Here is a 24,637-nt window from a genome sequence, read left to right as displayed (position 1 = left end):
AAGTTGAAGCTCCTTAAACAATTAAGCCAAGGATCGTTCTGACCGTGCAGAGTGCGACGTGCGGGGATGGCGAGGGGAGGACGAGAACGAAGAGGTCGAGAAGGAACATAAAAACCAACAAGGGAAAGGAGACAAACCAGGCTTGAAACATGGAACGGCGTGAAGCCAAAGAGTCCAAGCCCAACAGTTGGCAACGAGTGGGGTAAGAAGGGATGGGGGAGAGGGAGCGCCCGAAAATGCGGCGAATTGCAACTCTCGTGAAAAGTTTTTGAATACGTTCTAGTCTATTGATGTTAGCGTGGCTCGAAGGTGTCCAAATAACGACACTGGACTCTATAATGGAGCGAACGAAGGAAAAGTAAAGGACTCTCAGACAGCGCAGGTCATTAAACTCACAGGAAGTGCGAATCAACAACCCAAGCGCTCGGCTAGCATTGTGGATGACGTGGTCAATATGAGAGGCAAAAGAAAGATTAGGATCAAGAAGGATCCCGAGGTCCCTCACAGAATCAACCCGTTCAAGCTGTACATTCAAGATGGTATAAACAAACAAAAGAGGTGCACGTGAACGAGAAAAAGATATAATAGAACATTTATTAGGACAAAGGCTTAACTGGTTAGATAAACACCAGGAACAAAAGGAATTAAGAAATAACTGTAAGGAAAGACAATCAGATACTACAGAGATAGGAAGGAAAATTTTGATGTCATCAGCATATAGAAGATGTCCATCGCTAGGGAGAATATCACATACATCATTGATAAACAAGAGAAATAAGAAAGGGCTAAGTACACTCCCTTGCGGAACCCCAGAAGGGCAAAAAATACTATCAGACAAACAGGAATCTACAATGACACGACAGGAACGAGATGATAGAAATGACTTTAACCAAATAATGAGACTAGAGGAAAATCCAAGCTTTTTTAGTTTAGCAAGCAATAGATGGTGTGAGAGACGATCAAAAGCAGCCTTGAAGTCGAAGTAGACAGCATCAACTTGTAGGTGTCTGTCGAAACATTGGTGGATAAATGAAACGAATTCCATCAGGTTGGAATTGGTGGAGCGACCAGACATAAACCCGTGCTGATTTGGACTAATCCAGTGCCGGCAGGCAGACGATATAGAAGGAAAAACTGCCATTTCAAAAGCTTTTGCAATGGCACATAAATGCACAATACCACGGTAATTAGAAATAAGGGCGCGGTTGCCTTTTTTATGTACAGGAAAAAGCCAGCTTTCTTTCCATGAGGCGGGGAAAACACCGAGAGACAAAGACATTTGGAAGAGCCACGACAAGTAAGGGGCAAGGATGCTCCTACAGTTAATAAGGACAGAGGGAGGGATACCATCAGGACCAGGAGTAAATGAGGGTTTGGGAATATAGCGGTGTTGCGTCCAGCAGCAAAGATTGCGTCTAGCAATCACTGATTTATTTCCCCAATCAAAATCGCGACATTAAGCAGTTTTCTTTAACAATAGTTGTTACAAAACTTTCGGATTTATACGGAAATATCTTCTAACTGCCTTTTATTATAGTTAAAGCGCGTTCGAAATTTATTGTCCTTTTCCGCGGTTTTGTAACGAGAGAGCCCTTTTTTCCTTGGTGTCCCTCTTATATCGTCCGTTAGTGGCGCCCTCTTTCGTCAACAAGTAGTACTGCTGTTACGGCAGGTTGTGTCAAAAGGTTTGACATTCTCCCGCCCAGTGCAAAACTCCTAGTTGATGCAGCATCTGTTTACAACCTGCCAAATGAGGTGGTCGATGTTTACTCGTGTGCATCCTGTATCGCTGTGCCATGTGCTTTCACATCTAGAACCGCCAATTTTGTGGCTGGTCGCTGAAGTAGTCCCTGCGCGGTTTGTTAGACACTCGCCTGTCGGACTTGTCCGTCCTCTGCCTGTTTCACTGCTACGACGCGCCCCTTCGGCCAAGTGTTTTTGGTAGGTTTCCGTCTACCACGATTACAATATATCCTACAGCAATCGGTTTGGATGTGCCGAACCACTTTCCCTTTCTCTGCTAATCGCCCGTGGAGCTCTTCATTCCAGTCGAGGCCTGCTCTCCAGACCTCTTGCAAAAGAATCTTAAGGTAAATTAAGAAATTGTCTATCAAACCCGTAGACGGTCATTAGTGTGCTTAATACCACCCTTTTGTTAGGCAATCTTTCACCGGAAAGCAATTGCGCGTCATGCTTCGGAGATAGTCTAAAGGTGGACTCGTCTGTCGATGTATCCCACCACATTCCTAACACCTTCTCGGTTGTGGTGCCCGTGCACATAACTGCTACTGCGTACACCGTGGGATCACGGTCGATGACTTCTTCCCGATCCCAGAAGAATAGTTGTGAGCGCTGGTCCTCGGGTTTCATCCTCACTTGGAAAAACATTTCCTTAGTGTCACCAACCACGGCTATTCGATGCTCCCGAAATTTGTAGAGCACTGTCAAGAGTCCTGCTAGCAGATCCGGACCTGACACTTTCTTGTTGAGACTCACGAATCGAGCCTTCGCCGCTGCATCGAACACCAGGCGAACCTTCCCGGGATTGTTCGGGTTGAATACAGGGAATACCGGAAGATACCAATCACGTTCTCCCCGTGCGGTAAGTTCCGTTGGCGTAAGTCGTCTAACATACCCTTGGTCTTCATAGCTCTTCATTTTCTGGAGAACGGATTTGGCGAGACCTGGGTCCGTTCTCATCTTTCTTCGCAGACATCCGTATCGCCTAAGAGCCATTGCTCTGGAGCATGGAAGGCGGATATCGTCGTAACGCCGCAGCAGGCACGTTTCGTAGCGACCTTCCGACAGCTTGGTTTCAGAGGTGAGCGTTTGCAAGGCTTTTCCCATTTCCGTAAATAACTACTGGAATATATTGGAAAAGCACTCCATCATTCGCTGCTGTATGGGCGTTTATGGTTGCAACCGCCGTGGTATGCGCGTCTTTGGTTGCCTCTGTCGCTTTAGACGTCGTCGATGCGGCATACTTCGATAGTCTATCACGATGCAACATATTGTGATGCTGTAGCACGCAGCCGTTTTTGCCACACAGCTTTTGTATGTTGCATATATTCATGTGACGTCGCAAGCGCTTTCGACACAACCTTTCCTGCTTGACCATGGTCCACCGTTGGTCGACATCCATTTCAGCAAACCTTTTGCACTCTGCTAAGCTTAAACATGCACCCTTAAAAGCGACGCAATTTTTCGGAGCATCGTTTGGTGCTTTCCCGCTTACCATCGTGTTCGGGTAAGAAGTAGGCTTCGTCTTTCGTTTCTTTTCTTCTGATACGTTTTTGTCATCTTTAGATTCATAACTGGGCATTGTGTTGTAGCAGGACGCCTCAAGTTCCCTTTACATCCAGTCGCTGAAGTCTTGGATGGTCGGTATGCCTAATCGTAGACAATGATGCGACCACTCATGTCGTAACACTGCGGGAAGTTTGTCTACGAATTCTTGGAGCAACGCGAGGTTTTTTTTTTTGTTTTTATTATAAATACATACAGGGTGTTCGAGATAAATTTGACAGTTTCTGAGGGAATAGGAAAGGAATTTTTATCAAATTTATGTTAAATATATAAAAAAAATCTACAAAGTTTAGCTTACCATGTTTGCCGCATTTTTTATTCGAAGTACCCCCCCTCCGCGTCGATGGCCGCCTGCACCCGCTTCCGGAACCGCGCGCAAGCCCGGACAACCATGTCTCTGGGGATGGCCGCAAACACGGCCTTTATTCTGGCCACCAGCTCCGCTTTGGTATTGCAGGACGCCTTGTTGGTGTCCCGCTCAACTGTGCCCCACACAAAGTAATCCATAGGATTAAGGTCAGGGGAGCTGGGTGGCCAAACATCGGTGCTGGTGTATCGGTCGAAATTTTCAGCGAGCCATTGGCGTGTTTTTACGGCCGTATGGCATGGTGCAGAATCCTGCTGCCAAACGTACGGCCGCCCATTGGCCACCGTCTCAATCCACGGCTTCACCACGGTGGCCAGCAGGTCAATGTAGCCGTCAGCATTCAGCCGCAGGCCCTGGGGGAAGATGTGAGGCGGCATCACGTCTCCCTCTGACGAGACGCACCCGAACACCATAACCCTCTGAGGAAACTTCGTCTGCGGCACACGGGGCACATCAGCAGCACAGTAAGCGAGCCAGCGGTTGTTCTGAACGTTGTGCTTCTTGACAAAAGTTCTTCTCGTCAGAGAAGAACCACAACGTGCCTGGCTGCGCCGGGTGCTTCAGCCAGCTCAGCAACCGCTTAGCGTTGGCAAGCCGCTTTTCGCGCGTTTTTGCTATTATGAGCTGTCCCCTACGTCGCTTGTACGACGCGTACCGCAGGTCCTCATTTAACGCCACCTTGACGGTGCTCGGGGCCACGCCAACGTCTCGCGCCAGGGCCCGGATGCCGACGCCGGGATCGGCCGTCGCCCGCTGCTGCAATCCGGCCAGGAACGCGTCGGTCCGCACACAATTCAACGCTCTCAATAACGCTATCCACGTCTTCACCACACTCCTCGAGCTGCACGCGTATTGTTTTTACGGTGTTCAGCGAACACATCGCCGCCTTCCGAATTTCGGCATTAGTATGGCCGGCACGAACCATCATAACACATGTTGCGCGCTTCTACAATTCGGACGGGTTCCACATATTTACGGAGCTAGACATGTTTTACACTTGTTCGCACAACTTTTAGCAATCGAATGACATATCAATCATTTCGACACGTCAACTCAACCCTGAGATATTAACCCAAAGGCCAGGTGTCAAATTTATCTCGAACACCCTGTATATCTGCCATTTAGGCTAAACAATGATTCTATTATATACCTAGAACTAATACATGAAGGGTGTTTAAAACACGAGTACGAAAGGAAGCAAGTGAGGAGTTAAAATCAAAATCGTCGTAGAATCGGTTGAACCACCTGAAGCATGAAAGGAGCGGATCGTTGTGGCAATAAAGCGTCTGTCGAGTTTCTAATGCCAAAGGATCACGAGGACGGAGGGAACGGGAGGGAACATATAAACATACAGAAGCAAGCAATTCCGGAGCATCAGTAGAACCTCTCAGTAAGCCACCAATGAAGCAAGCTTGGGCCAAGTGACGTCTCAAAGTTAAAGAGTCCAGCCCAAACAGAAGACATCGTGTCTCATATGGCGGAAGAGAAGAAGACCCAAACAATCGTCTATACAACACTCTGGTGAAGTACTTCTGTAATTTTTCGATTCTAGTACACCTATTATTACACCGATACACCTATTATTGCCATAAGGGCACCAGACAACACAGGCGTACTCCAATACAGAGCGAACTAAACACACTACAGAGATCGTAGGCATATCGGGTCCTTGAAATCCGAGGTGACACGAAGGATAAATCCAAGGGTTCTGTAGGATTTCGAAAGGACTTCATCAACATGTAGCTTGAAGTTTAACCTATCATCAAGTATTACCCCAAAGTCACGAATAGACGAAACACGAACCAGTGAAACATTTGAGAGAGAGTAATTATAAGAAATAGGGTTACGAGAATGAGTGAAAGAAATAATAGAACATTTATTGGGACATAATGAAAGAAAATTAGACGAGCACCAGTAAGAGAAAGAATTTAGATACTGCTGGAGAAGATAGCAATCGTCTAAGGAGGAGATAGTATAAAAGATTTTGATGTCATCAGCATCAGCAGGAGATAACCATCCGGGGGCAAAACATTACAAACATCATTTACAAACAAAGCAAACAGGAGGGGACTGAGTACACTACCTTGAGGAACACCTGAAGAACAGTTAAAACATCTAGATACATAAGGACCAATTTTTACGCTGTATTGACGATCCTTTAGGTAAGAAGATAGCCAGACAGTTATTGCCTTGCCAAAGCCCAGTTTGGATAGTTAGCTAACAATAGCTCATGAGAAAGACTATCAAAGGCTGCACGGAAATCAGTGTATATGGTGTCCACTTGTAACCCCGCATCAAAATTGCGGAAGATCTTGGCAACAAAACACATGAGACTGGTGGAAGTAGATCGGCCCGGCATAAATCCATGTTGTTTAACGCTGATGAAAGAACTAGCGCTAAAAAGTATACTGGGGTAAACAGATAATTCGAGAGTTTTTGCCGTGGCACACGTTTTTGTTATTCCACGGTAATTTGGTATAGACGATCGACAGCCTCTTTTATGAATTGGGAAAAGCCAACATGATTTCCACGAAGTAGGAAAAGTCCCAGTCGAGAGAGACAAATTAAAAAGTCTTAGTAGGACTGGAGCAAGAGAATCACGACAGTTTTTCAGTACAGACGCAGGAATGCCATCAGGACCTGGAGAATAGGAAAGTTTGAGTTTATCTAATGCACACTCAATCATTTCACTGGTAATTTCAAGTTTAGCTAGATCAACAGCATGATGTGGTGTAAATGAAAGAGCTGAATCAAAAAGATTCAGGTCGCGGACAGGATCAGCAAACATACCAGAAAAATAATCAGCAAACAATTCACACACATCAGTGTTAGTGAGTTGAGCGTGAGTTAAAAGACATTTCATTGGGCAGTATATTAGAGGTTCTACGAGATTTAACGAAGCGCCAAAAGGACAGCAGCAGCCTTGACATATAAGAACCGTAACGAGCCCGATTATATAAACGGTAGGCGGAGGCGGCATATTTAAATAAACGCAGCGTGTATTCGGAAGGACATCGGCGATATGCACGTAGATACCTTCTCCTATCACGCTTCAAGCGACGAAGCCGACGATCACACCAAACTAGTTTAGGAGGAGGGCGAAATAAAGGACTACACGAATGGAGAGCAGAGGTAACCAGGATATTAAAGGATATAACGGCCTCATCGACTGATGTACAATAAAAAAAGACCAGTCAGCACGAGATAGGATAGAATTGAGCTTACGATAGTCCGTATGACGAAAATTAAAACTACACGCATTAGACGCACACGACGGACGACTGCAACTATGCAGGTCTGTGGATAGAACCACGGAGACTTCTAAAGGAGGGTGATGAGTTTCCTTAGGCAGCAATGTTGAAATAGCTGGAGAGACAGTACAGCACGCAGCGGCCTGAACATTAGTTAAAACTAAGTCCAAGAAATGGTCGTTCGGGTTTGGTACACCATTCAGTTGGTAAAGACCTTGCACATTAACTATGTCCATAAACGATGATCTGCCAGAAGAACTGCTAAGCGGGATAAAATGCTCGAAGCGAGATGACGTGATATTGCTGATAACATCAATATTATTGTTAGAACCCGTTGGTATCCAGACAATATCCGTTTGATTAAAGTCACCCAGCAGTAAGAGGTAATCTTCAGGATCCATCATCGCTATCACATCACTTATGCACATAGAAATCTCAGCAAGGTACGAATGATTATAACGCATCAATGATGGTACATATATAACACCGATGAAAAAACGGCATCCGGCTAGTGATACACGCATCCATAACGTTTCCAGCGAGGGGTGAATAATTGGTATAAGCACTGAGCAAAAACGAGAGGCGCAAGCAAGAAGCACACCACCACCACGTGAGCAATTACTATTTTGGACACTTCGATCACATCGGAAAACGTTGTAGGCTTCGCAATCAAAATACAGGTTGGAAGAAAAGGAATCATTTAGCCAAGTCTCAGTCAAAGCGATGATATCGTAATCATTTTCTTCCGATGAAAGCTGCAAGTTGACATGTTTAGTTCGCATCCCACGTACATTTTGGTAATAAACCATAAATTGGCTTGAGGTGGTGAGTCCAAAAAATCCGGCAGTAGCGATTTTAGGAGCTCCGATGACTGCGATGGGGTGCTTGGTGAATGTATTGGTTTAATTGGGCACTGACGCACTAAGCTTGACGCAAGAGTAACGGTATCAACAGTATTCAGAACAGTAGCAGCAACAGGTCCAACAGGATCTCCGTGAAGGTTAATAATGGACCCAGGTAGTGACGAAGGATCAAACAGCACCCTTTCCGAAGATCGACAACAAACTCACGGACCGTTAAAGGTAGTGTCCAATCAATCGTTGATAACACAGTGTCTTTCAGTGATAATGGTATACCAACCTTGAAAGAGATAAAAGACATCTTTTCAAGGTTAGCACCACGTTTTGTAAGCCGATGGACTACTACATCATTGGTGGCTATCATAGATGTAACCCACACACGTTAGGCTTAACGTTGGTGAAATAAAGCCATGCTTTATTGTGAGGATCAGTGCTAGTGCGCTTGTTAAGCTGTGAAACCGAGAGCCATTGTGTTGGTGATGGGTAACTTGCGCTTATCCTGATGGTGTATTGATGTCGATTGGGAAGACAACAGCCCATTATTAGTAAGCAAGTATCGTTTCCATTATCCATCGTGTTTTATAGTGAAGTGCGTGTGGTGGTAAATAGCGCCGGTGGCAATGGTGTATACGTGTCCATGAAATCGCGATGAGCCGTGTTTGTAGTATTTGCAGTAGTTGTAGTTGTGATCAGTTTAGGTGCAGGATGTTCCGACAGATGAGATAACGGAGCCAATTTGTCAGAGAGAGCAGCAGACTCCGATTTAAGCTCTCTCATAACGAAAGATTTCAATGATGAGATCGATGATTCAATAGAGGTCAAAATGTCATCCTTCACTAGTTCGAATAAAGAAGCTATCTCGCAAGTGAGAAGCCAAATCCAAACACAACCGGCAATCGTAATGACACTTAGAGCGGCCTTAATGTAGCAAACACAATGCGAACAAAATACGCGTCGTCACAACAAACTAAAGTCGATCCAGGCAATTAAGTTCGTTAAGTGCACCAAGAGTTCTTTTAAGCAATGAATGCTAACCACATAGACTGTCCTGATCACGAAAAACAGCAAAGCCGGAGCAGATACAAAGCACAACTGGACGATGAAATGTGTTGGTCTAATTATACGCGTATCCGTACATACCGTGAGCTGAAATTACTGCAGCCATCTCCTGCACAGCGTTGCCAAAGTCTACCAAAGAATTAATTCGCTCAAGCTTTGGCGAAGGAAGCTGACGAAACTTTCGGATCAGACAATTTACAATGATTTCAGGGCGTCCAAAATGGCGACGTAACACGTTCATAACCTAAGGAAGATCGTTGGACGTTAGTCTCAGTCCAACCAGCTCTCGCGCGTTACCACGCAAAGCCTTTGACAGGCGTTCGATGTTTTCCTCGTCAGTGTAGCCGTACATTGTCGTCGTTCTTTCAAAATTGGACACAAACGTTGCCCATTCTTCCGGCCGTCCGGAGAACGTAGGCAAATCTCTTAGATTTGCTTGACAAGCGTAAAGTTGACTCTGGTTCAGAATCGGGATAGTCTGCTCGACTGTATTGTTGTACCGGTGGCTGGAACCGTGTCCATACGACGCGTTAATTCCACAATGTTGGGACCAATTCCCTTTCGGTAGCTCAATTTAAACGTCTTCGATCGATGGGGTTCGTTTTTAGATTCCTTATATTAATTCTTCCACTATCGTAGCTAACCGATCGCACGCACTATGAAAGCTCTTCCGATCCTACTCGAAACTTCCGAATTCGACGGTAATGTTTCCTACCTATCTTAACTCTTTTGTAACCTTGGTTAGGATTTCTCGAAATAAGCTTGCTATAATTCTCAACTAACATTTCCCGGCCACCAAAAACAAAGTTTTTCCATTCCTATAGCTAATATGTAATGTAATGATGATTAACTTAATCGAATACCGGTAAAATTTGCGATTTTTGTGACTGTTCTGCGACCTATCTTGTTGTTTCCGAAATTCACTGTCACAACACGTACTATGTTGTCCTTCCCTGGGTGGACCTCTTGAATCCTCGCTAAAGGCCATCTAGATACTGGAAGATTATCTTCTTGGACCACTACTAACATTCCTGGGTTTATTTTCATCGGTGCCTTGTTCCACTTTGTCTTTCTTTGCAATTATTGTAAATATTCTAAGTGCCACCTACGCCATATGTTTTGCATGTAGTGTTGAACCTGCCTCCCATGGTTTAAACGATTAACATTAATCTCTTCTAAGTTAACATCTGGTAACGTTTTCAAATTGCACCCTATAAGAAAATGTCCCGGAGTTAATGCTTCTACATCATTTGGATCATCTGACAGTTGTGTTAGTGGTCTAGAGTTCAGACACGCTTCTACTTCGACCAATAACGTAGCCATATTTTCAAATGTTAGTTTCGCAGATCCTACTACACGTATTAGGTGGTGCTTCATTAATTTGACGGCTGCTTCCCATAGTCCGCCAAAATGTGGGGAAGAAGGTGGTGAAAAACTCCATTTTATTCCGCGCTCATAGCACCATTCTGTTGTTTTGTCTCGATGTGACTCGGAACGTAGAAATTCGACAAGTTCGCTCCGGTGGTTTGATCAGTGCTGCAAAATGTCACTATCAATATCGCAAAAAATCGTGACTGAAACAAAATCCATGTCAGCGTAACGTATTCTATTGCGACCATCACAAGTGATAATCACATAGTGAGTTAGTTGTGTGACATGATTGGAAACCGTCAAGTAATCAACTCTAGGTCTCTCATGTTGTCATGACTTTTTCTCACTGTGAGCAAAATGTTCTGTTATTGTCGTCAACAATCATGACTGAAAACTGAACTACGACAACTCACGTACACAACTGCGATGATCATAGGTGAAACGTTCATGATCGGTGAGACGTTTGACCAGGCTGTTGACATTTTTGCAACCAACTCTCTCTTGGTCACTCACTTTGTCATGACTTTTACTGCCGGTGATCATCACGATAGTCACAGGACATATGCGGCGTTATACTATACATATGCGGTTATTCTATTTGCTGGTTCAGCCGAAGTAAGCGTTTGATTAGCAGCTACTGCTAAGCGATCGAGAAGAAGGTGGCACAGCAGCAGCGCGACGTTGAAATTATTTTTTTAATTTTGGAGATGTTTGAACTTTTTGGCATCGTTACAATGTGTATGCTGATCTTTTTTTCGGTGGCTGCACGCACTGCTGCTGGTTGCAATTTACAGACAATTAAGATAAAATTTGGAATTTAAACTGCAATTCATTTCAATGTTGATTGAGAAGTGGATTTTACTCGAATAAACCGAGCTCAACTTACGCAGGACTAACTATCCTGATGTGGGCAACTTAAAAGTCACAGAAAGCCAAGCCCCAATTGTAGCTAAGGCCGGGCCTGACCGACAACGGTAGTTTCGGCCTTAGAATAAGTAGAAATTTTCATTTCATTTATTTAATGTGGCAATCAAAATAGTAATATCTTGAAAAAATATTAATAATATAATTTAATTATTATTTTAATATTAATAACAGTTTTGATTACATTACAGGTTTGATTTTACTGGCCCCAACTTTTGACAGACAATGAGGAAAGCATATGATGTGTTTCTAGTTCATATATCTTTATTATAAACGAACAAAATAACATTTTAACTGTAGTACAGAACATAGCCGTAACAATTCATAAACATAATAATTCTTAAACATATTTGATGAACCAATTCATAATAACTAGATATTTAAATTGGTATTCATAAGAAACTTATAGTAGAAAATTAACGGTTAAACATAATTAAGCATCTGAAAAATCCCTAAATTTTGAACATCATAATTCATGAAAAAGCAATACGGCCAGGCCGTTCCTTATGAATAAAAAAAATAATAAAAAAAATTCATGAAAATCGCTGATACTCAAATTAGCTAAATTAGTTCATATTATTAGACGCAATTAACATATTATTTGAAGTCCTTCCATGGATACAGGTTTGGCATTATTTTTTCAACGATGGACTGGTTAAGCTTTACCAAAAGCGTATCCTAAAACAGATCATCGGCCATACCTGTTCGATGGCTCGTCAGCACAAGAGCTAAAGCGCTGAACGCTGTTTCGACTGATGCTTGGTTCGAAGGCGCTGAGAGAATCACCATAGCCACAGCAAAAAGCTCCGGATGCGTTGTTTTTCTAGCCAACCAATGCTTCCACACGTCACAAGTGTGCGGCTGCCGAGGTTCGATCTCCAACATTTTAATCTGCTGACGGATATTGTCTAGGGATATTGACGAGTTCGTCGGCGTAATCAGCGTACCACCGTACATGTCGGTGAGGAAATCGTCCATATCGCTTACTGTTGACGTTGATGATTCATTCATAGATGTATCTGGCACTGGCTCACTAGATGTAGTCGAGCGGAGTGAAACAATTCTCTCCCAAATGCGAATCAAATACTCCTGCAGAAAAATGTAGATTTGAATATAGTGTTACTTTTTTAACGTTCTGTTTAGCTGTTGACATGGCGTTCATTCAAAGTATTGTTCCTAAGACTATTTCATTATTGGGAGCTGTGTATTGGGAACTGGGAAGGATGTACAGTACCGTGTGTTACAGTACATATAGTCCTGTTTCTATTCCGATCTTATAATTTTTGTATTTGTGGAATTGTTGCTGATGCGACCCCAGATAATCGGAACACTACTATATATGTATACACGACCAGGAATCTACAAGACCGGATTCTACAAGTATCTAACCTCGCCTCAGAGGAAATCGCGAAAGGGCGCTAAAATTCTCAAGTCCCTTGAATAACTTTATAAGTCCACATAATAGTGAATCTTTGGTGGACTCGATTGTAAACTTGTTGCACTGTTAGAAGGAACAAATACTGAACTATTGTATTTATTTTAACAATTAGAATAATATGGAAAACAATGCAATGAAACGATGCTGTCTTGCCATGAAGAATGCCATGAGGGTAGCGGATCTAAACGAATTATATTTTTCGACACATAACAAGTGTAGAACCTCTTACATAAATTACCTGTGTTGTTTGTTTTTCCTCGTAAGTGAGTACTTGTGAGTCCAAGAAATGAAATCGCGGATCCAAGTACAGCGCGGATTGAAATAATTGGTTTCCCTACAACATTTTCAATCGGTTCATCAATCCGTTTGACAGTAGTTGCACGAACCGATTGTTTTTGAGCTGTGTCAGTTCACGGATACCATTTAGCCATTGCATGTAAAACTCTGAAAATGGCTGATGTTGAGATTGCATCAGCTTTGCGACTGTGTCAAATGGTCTGAAGGCCTCCTCATATTCTTTAATTATGCTCCATGACTCGCCATCGATAACTGGGTAGGAAAAAAATAAAATACTTTTATTTACAAATTAACAAAATGATTTTTATTAAAAATTACCTAGTTCAGGGTACTGTTCTCCAAGTGCATAGAAAAACTGCTCGCGTTTGCAGATAAACCGCACCATCTTATATTTTCCACCCCAGCGTGTGGGCGACCACATAGGAGGACGTTTTTCCTTGTGGTACTCGAAAAAGTGATTGTATTTCACTTTTTTGCATTGCTTGACAATGTAAGTAAGCGATTTTATAAATGTAAAAAGAGGAAAAAGGTACAAAGTCGCTGGACGAATTTACGGGAGCAACCAACTTTATTTCACAACCTTTTTCGTTCTTCCTGTTCCTTTGCGAATGATCCCCTTTTATACCCTGTCGGGGTTCTTTCTGCGCTCCTTCGATACAGGGTGATCCTGTGGTCTTCCCCCAACTAACATTTTTCGTTTTTACATAAATGTGTCATCATTACTAACAACATCATTCAAGGCAAGCTGCAGAGCATGGATGGCGCAACGGATGATAGAAAATTGTTCGATTAGCTCTGATATTAGGGCTTCCATGAAATGGTCTTCTGCTGTGGTATTATCATCGTCAGTTGTTCCATTCCCCAACTGTGACTGAACAATTACAAACTGCTGTTGCAATTGTTTGGCAGCAGCCAGCATATTTGCCCCATTATCAGTAGTTATTGATAGTATTTGTTCCAACCTTAGATTGTAACGATTCAATATGACGATTATTCTATTCTTAAGGAATTTGGCGGTCTGGCTTTCGTTAACTTCTAGCATTGCTGCAAAATTTAAATAAAGACAGTAACAATACACGATTATGGAACAACAGTATAATCTCATCGTTTTAGAAATCGACTTTTTTACCCAGAGTACGACACACCATTTCTCCATTCTGCTCGTATTGGGCGTTAACACTCAGTACATGCCTGTTGTAACGTACCACAGAATCCACTTTCAAACATAATCTTTTCACGCATCTCGTTGGCGAGCCAATCCACTACTCTCGAAACTACCGCACGGACGTGTGTTTTTATGTTGTCTCGATTTATGGTGATTCCTAGGGCATCACAACACGCTCCCCAAACCCTCCTGAATGCAGGCCATTCAAAGCAGTTGTATGGGAGGTTATTAACAGTCGCAAGCTCCACGCTAGACCGAAACATGGTTTCGTGGTCGATTGCCACATAACGCTTCGACACTGACTTTTTTCGTTTTGATGGATCGTTTTCCTTGTCGAAAAATCCATGAATCCGCGCTAGCTCCTCATGACAAAGTCGAAAATGGCGTATAAAATTTCCTCCCTCGTATCGTGTCTGTTCATACCGACAACCATTTATATTATCGATGTTACACACAAAACGATCTTCCACCTTCTTTTTAAGCTTCCAGGCGGTAGACGCGTAACATTTTTTCTTGGTGGTATTACTACCGCTTCCAGAAGCTTCCATAATATCTAAATATATATTTTTGCACTGAAACAATGAATGGGTTTCCAATTTACTGCAAGGATCAAATTGTAGTAAATGGGTTCTGACTTTTCAACATGCTGTTTTCACAATGATACAAAAAGAAAACAATACTCGTCAAAACACCGGATAAATGATTGCTTATTTTTTGTTATGTTTAAATATTTAATTCTCGTTTATTTAACAAAAAGTGCTGTTGACGCGTAGACGTCAAGAGGGCCATTTGACGAAAGCTAGTTTCGTCAAGTGAGTAGTGAGAAAATAGTGAGTAGTGAGATGGTCTCTCACGATAGGAACACTCATGAAAAAACTTATAAATAGGGCTAGAAAAATGGAATAAATCCTCTTACATTTTGGAACCTCGAAAAACTACAACCTGTTTGGTAAATATCGCAACAAAAAATCGATCCGAAATTTCGCGAAGCTGTTCATGGTGCCGTGACCAGGATGGTACTTGCTCCTGGTTTGTAATCGCGAAGTTCGATCATCACACCGTTACCGTAACATCGTTTCCTGCTTTCGTATCACATTCGTCGTGATTTTGTGAAACGCACAGCTGATTTTGCCGCCGCACGCAAAACACTGTCAATCCCACGCACTCATAGTCACTTACGCAATGCCCGTGCAACCCGTTGTCTTGGCGTCCCGACGGACAATTTTGTTGGTGTCTCTTTCGCGGTACGAGAAGTTTTTGGAGGATTTCGTTCCTGAACGGGACCAAGCAGAGGTGGAAATACGTGTAAAAAGGTTCGAGAAGCTATGCCTTGATCTAGAAAGTGTTCAGCAAGGTTTGGAAGATTCTGCTGCCACTGCAGAAGAAATAGCGCAAAATGCTGCTCTAAGGGAGAATTTCGAGAATAGGCTGATCTACGTACAATCGCAGTTACAGATTAAGTTACCATCAGAACAAGTTCCGATCCCACAAACGAGCACCGGATTGAATCCGTTAAAGGGCATCAAACTACCCACTATTGCACTGCCCGAATTCACGGGAGATTATATGCAATGGTTGACATTCCGCGATACCTTTGAGTGCCTGATACACGCAAACATAGATTTGCCGGCAATACAAAAGTTCCATTATTTGCGCGCCGCGGTTAAAGGTGAAGCGGCTCAAGTGATAGAATCTATCACCATAAGTGCAGCTAATTATGAGTTAGCATGGAACACGCTAACCGAGCGATACTCAAACGAGTATTTGCTGCGAAAACGCCATTTGCAAGCAATGTTTGCCATTCCTGCTGCCCAGAAGGAAAGCGTTTCAACACTGCACCATCTTGTGGATGAATTTGAGCGGCATAAAAAGATTCTACAGCACTTGGGAGAAGACACGGACACTTGGGGTAGCATTCTTGAGCATCTGTTATGCACTAAACTCCCAATAATCACCTTACGCGATTGGGAAGAGCACGCATCAAATAACGCCGATCCGAGTTACGATAGTTTAATTTCGTTCCTTCACCGTCGTATGCGTGTATTGGAGACGTTGTTAGTAAACAACCGTCATACGTCACAGGTTCATGACCTGAGTCACTCACCGAGAATGTCCTTTTCACGCCAAGCCAGTTTTGCTTCGACATCAAATGAAACGCCAAATTGTACGTTATGCAAATCCGCGCACTATCTTTTTAAATGCCCGCAATTCGAAGGGATGGACCCGAAGGAGCGTCACCGTTTTACCATGTCCGCGCGTTTATGTTTGAATTGTCTGCGAGAGAATCACAGGGCTCGTGATTGCCCATCGCCGCACAAATGCCGTTACTGTAATGCGGCACACCACACGAAATTGCACTACGTACACAACACCACTAGTACTACTGCACTTCCGCACCACACACCCGACACCACTAGAGATCACACAGCCACCAACAACGCACAACGCACTTTTGCAGCAGCTTTGCAGCAAGCACCCGAGCAGGTCTTACTCCAAACTGCGTTGATCAACATTATTGATGATTTCGGAATAGCTCATCCTGCGCGAGCGCTGTTGGACAGCGCATCGCAGCCGAATCTAATAAGCGATCGACTCGCTCATCGGCTACGTTTAAAGAAAAGTAATGTGAACATTACTATTGTTGGAGCTGGGCAATCTACAAAAACAGTACGTGAATCCGTACACGCCCAGATTGTCTCTAGATCCAGTTCGTTTACGGTGAACACCGAGTTGTTGATCGTAGACAATTTGATTGCGAATATTCCGACGCGCGATATTGACCGCAACGATTGGACCATACCACCTGGTTTCGCTTTAGCAGATCCGTTGTTCGATAAAGCTGCCCCCGTTGACATCATTCTTGGCGCTCGTCATTACCATACAGTTTTCGAGAATGCATCTCAGTTCCATCCAGCACCTCATCTACCCGTCATGATAAATAGTGTCTTTGGTTGGGTAGTGAGCGGCGCAACGTCCGTTGGAAGTTCTGCACCTAAAACCGTTTCCAACGCTTCGTATAGGGTCGTCTGTATGGCATCTTTGGAGGAGTCGCTACAACGATTTTGGCAATTAGAAGATTTAACGGTGAATGACGCATACTCACCGGATGAACGGTATTGTGAAACCCTTTACAAGACCACTACCAAACGTGACGACACCGGCAGATATATTGTACGCCTACCAAAGCAGCCTGACTTCGATCAAAAGCTCGGCCTTTCTAGATTACAGGCCATCCGTCGTTTCGAGCTTCTTGAGCGGAGATTGGAACGCGATCCTGCACTTCGAGAATCATATCAAACGTTCATGAAGGAGTATTTGGAACTGGGGCACATGTCTCGTATAAGCACTGAATGTGACGATACAGCTGCTTATTATTTACCACACCATCCAGTTTTTAATGCATCAAGTACCACTACAAAGGTTAGAGTTGTGTTTGATGGCTCAGCTAAAACGTCGACTGGACATTCACTGAATGAAGCTTTACGGGTTGGACCCATAATTCAGGATGAACTCATCGACATCATTCTTCGTTTTCGTACCTACAAGATCGCTGTTGTAGCTGATATTGCAAAAATGTATCGGCAAGTCATTTTGCATCCCGATGATCGAAAATTGGTTCGCCTCTTCTTCCGCTTCTCACCGCATTCGCCGATTGAATTGTACGAGTTGAATACTGTGACATATGGTTTGTCTCCATCATCGTTCTTGGCCACTCGTACATTGTTGCAGCTGGCGGAAGATGAAGGTGCTGATTATCCACTTGCTACACCTGCGCTGAAACACAATTTCTACGTTGACGACTTCATTGGTGGAGCCAACAGCGTGGATGAAGCTCGCAAGCTTCGTCAGCAGCTATCTGAGTTGCTATCCAAGGGAGGGTTTGAGCTCAGAAAGTGGACATCCAACTGTTTGGACGTGCTTACCGGTTTACCAGTGGAACACATCGGCACACAGTCATCGCTGCAGTTTGCGCCGAACGAGACGGTAAAGGCACTTGGCATCGCTTGGAAGCCCGAACTCGACGTTTTGTGTTTCGAGTCGACGGTAACAATGGAAACCACCAGCATCACCATGCGGTCCATATTATCAAACATTGCTCGAATGTTTGATCCTCTTGGGTTGATCGCTCCAGTCATCATACGCGCGAAACTGCTGATGCAGGAGTTGTGGCTGCAGAAAATCGGGTGGGATGATCCGGTTCCTGCACATATCTGCAACAAATGGAAATCGGTTACTGACGACTGGAAGGATTTGGCTGACTTCAAAAGTGAACGTTATGTGCTTTTACCTAACTCTGAAATACAGTTCCATATATTTGCAGACGCGTCAGAGGTTGCATATGGTGCCTGTATTTACGCTCGTTGTGAGGACCAGCAGGCACAGGTACGAGTGACTCTGCTCGCGTCGAAATCTCGGGTGGCTCCACTGAAACGTGTTACGTTACCGAGATTGGAGCTTTGCGCAGCCGTGCTAGCAGTACATCTGCATCATCGTGTTCGACGGGCGATGAAAATCGATGCGACCGAATCGGTTTTCTGGTCGGATTCAACTGTGACGCTAAACTGGATTGCGTCTCCACCCAACACCTGGAAAACATTCGTGGCGAATCGTGTTGCTGAGATCCAGAATTATTCGCATCCCCGACAATGGAAGCACATTCCCGGTACATCGAATCCTGCAGACCTGGTGTCCCGAGGGATGTCCGCAGCTGAGATGCTGAAAAGTTCGATGTGGCGTTGTGGTCCCGATTGGTTGGCTTTACCTGCCTCTAACTGGCCTATTTCGAATCCATCACTGGCTACTGAAACGGATATGGAAACTCGTCAGGTGAGTGCTGCAGTCGCCAATATACATACCATTCACCCTTGGTTCAATTTGTCGTCGTCATATACCAAATTGTTACGCATAATCGCATACTGCACACGTTTTATACACAACACAAAACACAAGATACGTACGCAACCGTCAGCACCGTTTACCTCCGCTGCATTGTCGATTACACCCAAGTTCATCGAAGCAGCGAAAATCGTACTATGCAAACTGGCGCAGCAAGACGAGTTTTCATCGGAAATCCGACTACTGAAAATAGGAGAAACCGTGGGAAAACACTCACCTCTAAGACGGTTGAATCCATTTCTCGACGAAGAAGGAATAGTACGAGTGGGAGGGCGTTTGAAGCTTGCACAGCTTCCTTACCAGTCTAAGCATCCCATCGTGCTCCCCAAGAACCATAAGCTAGCTCATCTCATCGCAGTCCACTACCACGAAAAGCTTATGCATGGCGGGGGAAGACTATTGCTTTCCCAGATACGAGAGGAGTATTGGCCACTCGACGGACGACGTCTAGTGAAAGGAATAGTAAGGAATTGTTTTCGTTGCATACGACAAGATCCGTCGCTTACGCAACAACAAACGGGACAACTCCCGTACCAACGCATCACCCCAAGCCGGCCGTTCTCCGTAACCGGAGTGGACTACGCCGGGCCGTTTTACCTCAAACCAACACACAAGAGAGCTGCTGCCACTAAATGTTACTTGTGTGTGTTCGTGTGCTTTTCAACCAAGGCGGTTCACCTGGAGCTGGTTGGCGATCTCACCACTGCAGGATTCTTGGCCGCTTTGCATCGGTTTACATCCCGGCGCGGATTACCATCTGATATACACTCGGATAATGGGAAAAACTTTGAGGGTGCAGCACACGAACTTAATGAACTGTTTGAATTGTTTCAGAACGAACAGCTACAAAACGTCATCGCATCCAAATGTTCCGACTTGGGTATCACTTGGCACTTTACCCCACCTAAGGCCCCACATTTCGGTGGATTGTGGGAAGCCGCGGTAAAGACGGCCAAACGACATCTCTATCGGCACCTAGGCAGTTCGAGGCTGTCGTATGAAGGGTACTGCACCATTCTGCAGCAGATAGAAGCGGCAATGAACTCGCGTCCTTTGTTGCCGCTGACGGATGACCCGAATGATCTGGCGGCGCTTACTCCTGCGCACTTCCTTATTGGCACGTCGATGCATGCGGTGCCTGTTCCCGACTACACCCGCTTGAAGGCCTACACGTTAGACGAATTGCAGAGCTGGCAATTGCTTGTTCAACGCTTCTGGAAGCATTGGGCAACAGAATATCTGCAGGAGATGCAGAAGGATAACAAGGTGGTGAATCGTAGTGAGATAGTACCTGGCAGACTGGTCATCCTAGTGGACGATTCGCTTCCCATCACCCGATGGCCCCTCGCACGCATTGTCGAAATACATCCCGGAGAGGATCAGCTTACGCGTGTAGTGAAGCTGAAAACGGCGAAAGGTATAATTACGCGTCCAGTAACTAAAATTTGTCTGTTACCTGTTGCGAAGCCGTCTGCTTAGTAGCACGTGTAACTTGTTTTGTTTTCTTTATGACGTTCTGTCATGGGGGGGAGTATGTTGACGCGTAGACGTCAAGAGGGCCATTTGACGAAAGCTAGTTTCGTCAAGTGAGTAGTGAGAAAATAGTGAGTAGTGAGATGGTCTCTCACGATAGGAACACTCATGAAAAAACTTATAAATAGGGCTAGAAAAATGGAATAAATCCTCTTACATTTTGGAACCTCGAAAAACTACAACCTGTTTGGTAAATATCGCAACAAAAAATCGATCCGAAATTTCGCGAAGCTGTTCAAGTGCTAATGCAATATTGGGATTGAATGAATAATGAAAATAGATCGAAAAAATTCTTATCCCTATGAAATAAAATTAACAAAACCATCTTGCAAACAGAGATTTTGACCACAAACTACAAGCTATCCCATAGTGATCGGCAAAGTGGGCTTATCCTTAACGATTTGACAACTGCGCAGTAAAAAAAGCAGGAACCGTGTTGACAGATCGCGGTACGGTTATTTGAGGGTGTGTGTGTGAGCACATTCATATTGAAAGCTTTTGGGCGATATCAAAAAGTTTTGCAGCGTTTTGCAGCTTAGAAAAATATCGTCCCACGATTTCCAACACAATATGTCACGAAGTATCTCGACTGGAATTAGAAATCATACAAAGTTCAAATGTTTCTTAGTCTGTGTATCATTGTGTGAGTACGCACTGAAACCATAACGCGAAACGTCAAATTTAAAAATGGCCTGCTGAAAAGAGCTATAAGCCCGCTTGTTTATTATATCTACTTTGATACAAATGCCGCCTTTGTTCGTATGGGATTTTACCTAAATGACAGCAAATGCGATTACCGCGAGGCAAAATCAAATTAGTTGAGGAGTTTGAAATCATCTGGCCAGCCAGCAGTACGATCAGTAGCTGCTAATCAAATGCTTACTTCGGCTGAACCAGCAAATAGAATAAAAACCATTCCAAACATCGCTCGCACACGCCGCATATGTTCTGTGACTATCGTGATGATCCCCGGCAGTAAAAGTCATGACAAAGTGAGTGACCAAGAGAGAGTTGGTTGCAAAAATGTCACCAGCCAGGTCACACGTCTCATGAACGTTTCACCTATGATCATCGCAGTTGTGTACGTGAGTTGTTATAGTTCAGTTTTCAGTCATGACCCAAGCTACAAACGTTATATAAAAAGACGTCTTTTTGTAGTCTTTTTACCCATAAAAAAATTACTAAAAGACGTCTTAATAACACCTCATCGGACCGACTGTCATGTCATGGTGTACCTTAAATATATACGTATCTTGGCAAATATCTATCAAATTTTGGAAGAAAATAAAAATGCTTTTTTTTTGCAAGCAAAAACAAGTTTGTTTTCTTCTCTTTCATCTTTTTTCTCTCCTATTCATCCTCATGTACCGGAATTGGGTGGTCGGTATTACAGAGAGTCGGTATTGGTAGAGTGTGTTCTTTTTTTAGTGTTCATTCCATATGATTATTACAGTAAATGAGATTTGAACTTATACTTACATGAATGTTACGTGCGAAGCGTAGCGCTCGATCCAGTTGGTCCGTACGGCTGTGTTGATATCAGAGCAATAGGAAACCAATAAAAGCCATCATACAGCAAAATGGAAAAGTATGTATTGTATTTCAATAACGTAAGCCAACAATTAATTAACATTTTCTATACCCCTTTATTATAGTACACAACGCAAAGTAGTACATCTTAAAATGAGCAACGGTAGATATGCTCTATCAGAAATGCCTCAGACTGCAGGTAAATCTAATAATGAAATCCGGTCTGGTAGAATCGTGTGTGTTTGTAATGCGTGTGTATATCTTTTATAGAAGTTTTGATCCCAAGGAGATACTTTCACCTCTTCTGGTAGAATCGGGAAACTGTATTTTTCTTTTTTTTGTTATTGTGTTACAGCTCAAACCCCACAACCAAAGCGGCATGCCAATTTGTTGGCAAAACTATCAGAAACACTGACTACAGGCGAAGACAACTATCCAGAAAATAGTGATTCTCAATGCATTCCGTTACGCAGCATCTCCAATGTACCCAAACCTCAGTCGTCAAACCTCACACACATTAACCGGGCACCAATGGCTTCAAAATCTAAACCACCGAGTGCAACATACAGAACACAAACAGAAATAGACTCTATGGAAAAGAAAATAGACGCGGTAATGGAAAAAGTAAACACAATACAGAAACAGCAACAGAACCTAGAAAATTTAATCAACACAAAAGTGACGTCGTTGGAGAAAAACCAGAGCGTGATAAAAGCCAAGCTGGATTTGATCCTTGATGAACTTTCTCCTAGGCCGGGATTGGTACCAGCATCTACATTCGATTGGGAACCAATTTCCACTAAAGAAAAGTTGGAAGAATTAGAAAAACAACTTACAGTACAGGAATACAAGCAAGAAATGAAGAACTATTTGGAATGCCAGTTACCAACCGATAGTTCCGAAGAGAGGTTGCATGAGGCAATGGACATAATTTTCGGAAGAGCATTTACGACGGAGATGAGCTGGACGGGTATCGGATATCCAGACAACAAGATTCCCTTGTGTAGTTATGTAAATATTTTATCATTATTAAAAAACATTGGAACATTCCACGGAGTAACTTCGACAACACAAAAAATCAAATGTTTCTTTCAAAATAAGCTGAAGCATGCTGATCAAAGGCTACATTAGTCAGGAAAAAGAAAATCCACGCATCATCGACATCGACATATGTAGAATAACTTCTATATACTTCTACTTTCGAATTAAAGAAAAACAACTATAACCACACGTATCGCGTCGTATTTTTATTTGTCATACAATTTGTTACAATTGTATTTGTTACTATTACATATTATTCTACTAGCGTATGGACCAAGGGAACAAAAAGATAATCATTTTCTCGAGAAAGATCAATAATTACCAATTTACATTTAATGTCGTCAATGGTAAGATCGGAGTTTGTTTGTTCAACATTGGCCAAGTTTCCACGATGTATATGCATGAATTTTGAATTCAGAGGATAATCAAAATGATCGATAGTTCTTGATAACTTCTTTCCAACGATTATTATGTTGGATTCTTCTTGGTGTGCCGTTATATATTGACAAACTTTACCGCATTTAGTAAAAAAACCATTCGTTACGTTCGCCATTTTTTAGTAAAAAGGCTTTTCGAACATGCAACGCAACTTTTCCAGCTTTGTAATGAAGAGAAGGATAATTTAAGCTTTCATTAGTTTGACGAGTAATATAAACATCCCTTTCGGATAATCTGTTAATCGCCTGCTCTAAACATTTCCAGCCATTTCGCAATAAACGTTTTAAGTGTTGCAAATGGTTTTCAAATGGGTAAGATGAAATGCTGGAAAGTGGACCAAATTGTTGTACGTCATTAAAAACATGTAATAAATTGTGTACATTGCTCGATACAAATTCTGGGCCATAAATTTTGGCATATTCTTATACATAAATTCGAAGCAAACTGTTCGCTAATGGCCAATATGCTTTGTAAACATTAGAAGAAAGCAGTGTAATGCTGCAAAAGAACAACATAAAGTGTTGGTATTGTTCGTCATACATTATCTCTCGGAGTACCACAATACTGGCGTAAAACAAGAATGAGGCATATTCTGAGCCTTTCCAGTGTTTATAATCATTTAAAGGACGAAACTTCCTATGTATCTCATAAGGTAATTTAATGTTGATCAATATTGCAGACGCATTGTTGATTTGTGTGCGACTTATTTTTTTTGTTAAGCCAAATTTTCCTTCCATGAAGCTAACGACTGTTCGTCTGCCTATTCCTAAATCTAACAGATGCAATGGATCTGCAACAATTACTTGCTTCACCATGTCAAAATTCTCTAACTTTAACAATGGTGAATCAATTTTGTGATGCTCACCATAAATGCGCATTCTGAACCCCTCATCTGTTCGATCTGGTCCACTATGGGTAGAAAATGCAGTTCTTCTATTCAGGCTTCTTCCTACCGTGGTGCACTTCAAGCAGCCATGTCGTGCATTGAAACCAGCAACTCCTATTGGAAAAAATGTATTATATCCTATGCAATGAACAATGTAATTTTTGTGGTTTTACCTTTAATGTACGCTCGCGCAGGTGAATCAGCTATAATCGCACGTAATTCAACGTTGAACTTTCTGCTGTTGATGATAATGCCATTTTTTGTGAGAAAATTCA

General features: G+C 43.1%; 2 protein-coding genes and 1 pseudogene across 2 annotated transcripts; 2 read left to right on the top strand and 1 right to left on the bottom strand.

Moving 5' to 3' along the window:
- Positions 1-8,928: 8,928 nt before the first annotated feature.
- Positions 8,929-13,180, bottom strand: LOC125769479 (uncharacterized; annotated as a pseudogene).
- Positions 13,181-18,544: 5,364 nt separating this feature from the next.
- On the top strand, positions 18,545-20,413 carry LOC125769478 (uncharacterized). Its single transcript, XM_049438211.1, has 2 exons — positions 18,545-18,865; positions 19,604-20,413. The coding sequence occupies exons 1-2, from the start codon at positions 18,545-18,547 to the stop codon at positions 20,411-20,413; spliced, it is 1,131 nt and encodes a 376-aa protein (XP_049294168.1).
- Positions 20,414-20,710: 297 nt separating this feature from the next.
- Positions 20,711-23,382, top strand: LOC125769667 (uncharacterized). Its single transcript, XM_049438475.1, has 3 exons — positions 20,711-22,055; positions 22,123-22,196; positions 22,353-23,382. Exons 1-3 carry the CDS (start codon positions 22,048-22,050, stop codon positions 23,126-23,128), a joined length of 858 nt encoding a protein of 285 aa, XP_049294432.1. The 5' UTR covers positions 20,711-22,047; the 3' UTR covers positions 23,129-23,382.
- Positions 23,383-24,637: the final 1,255 nt, after the last annotated feature.

The sequence above is a fragment of the Anopheles funestus genome, chromosome 3RL (genome assembly GCF_943734845.2).
Source record: "Anopheles funestus chromosome 3RL, idAnoFuneDA-416_04, whole genome shotgun sequence".
In the NCBI taxonomy this organism is placed as follows: Eukaryota; Metazoa; Arthropoda; class Insecta; order Diptera; family Culicidae; genus Anopheles; species Anopheles funestus.
This window is presented reverse-complemented; position numbering and strand designations above follow the sequence as displayed.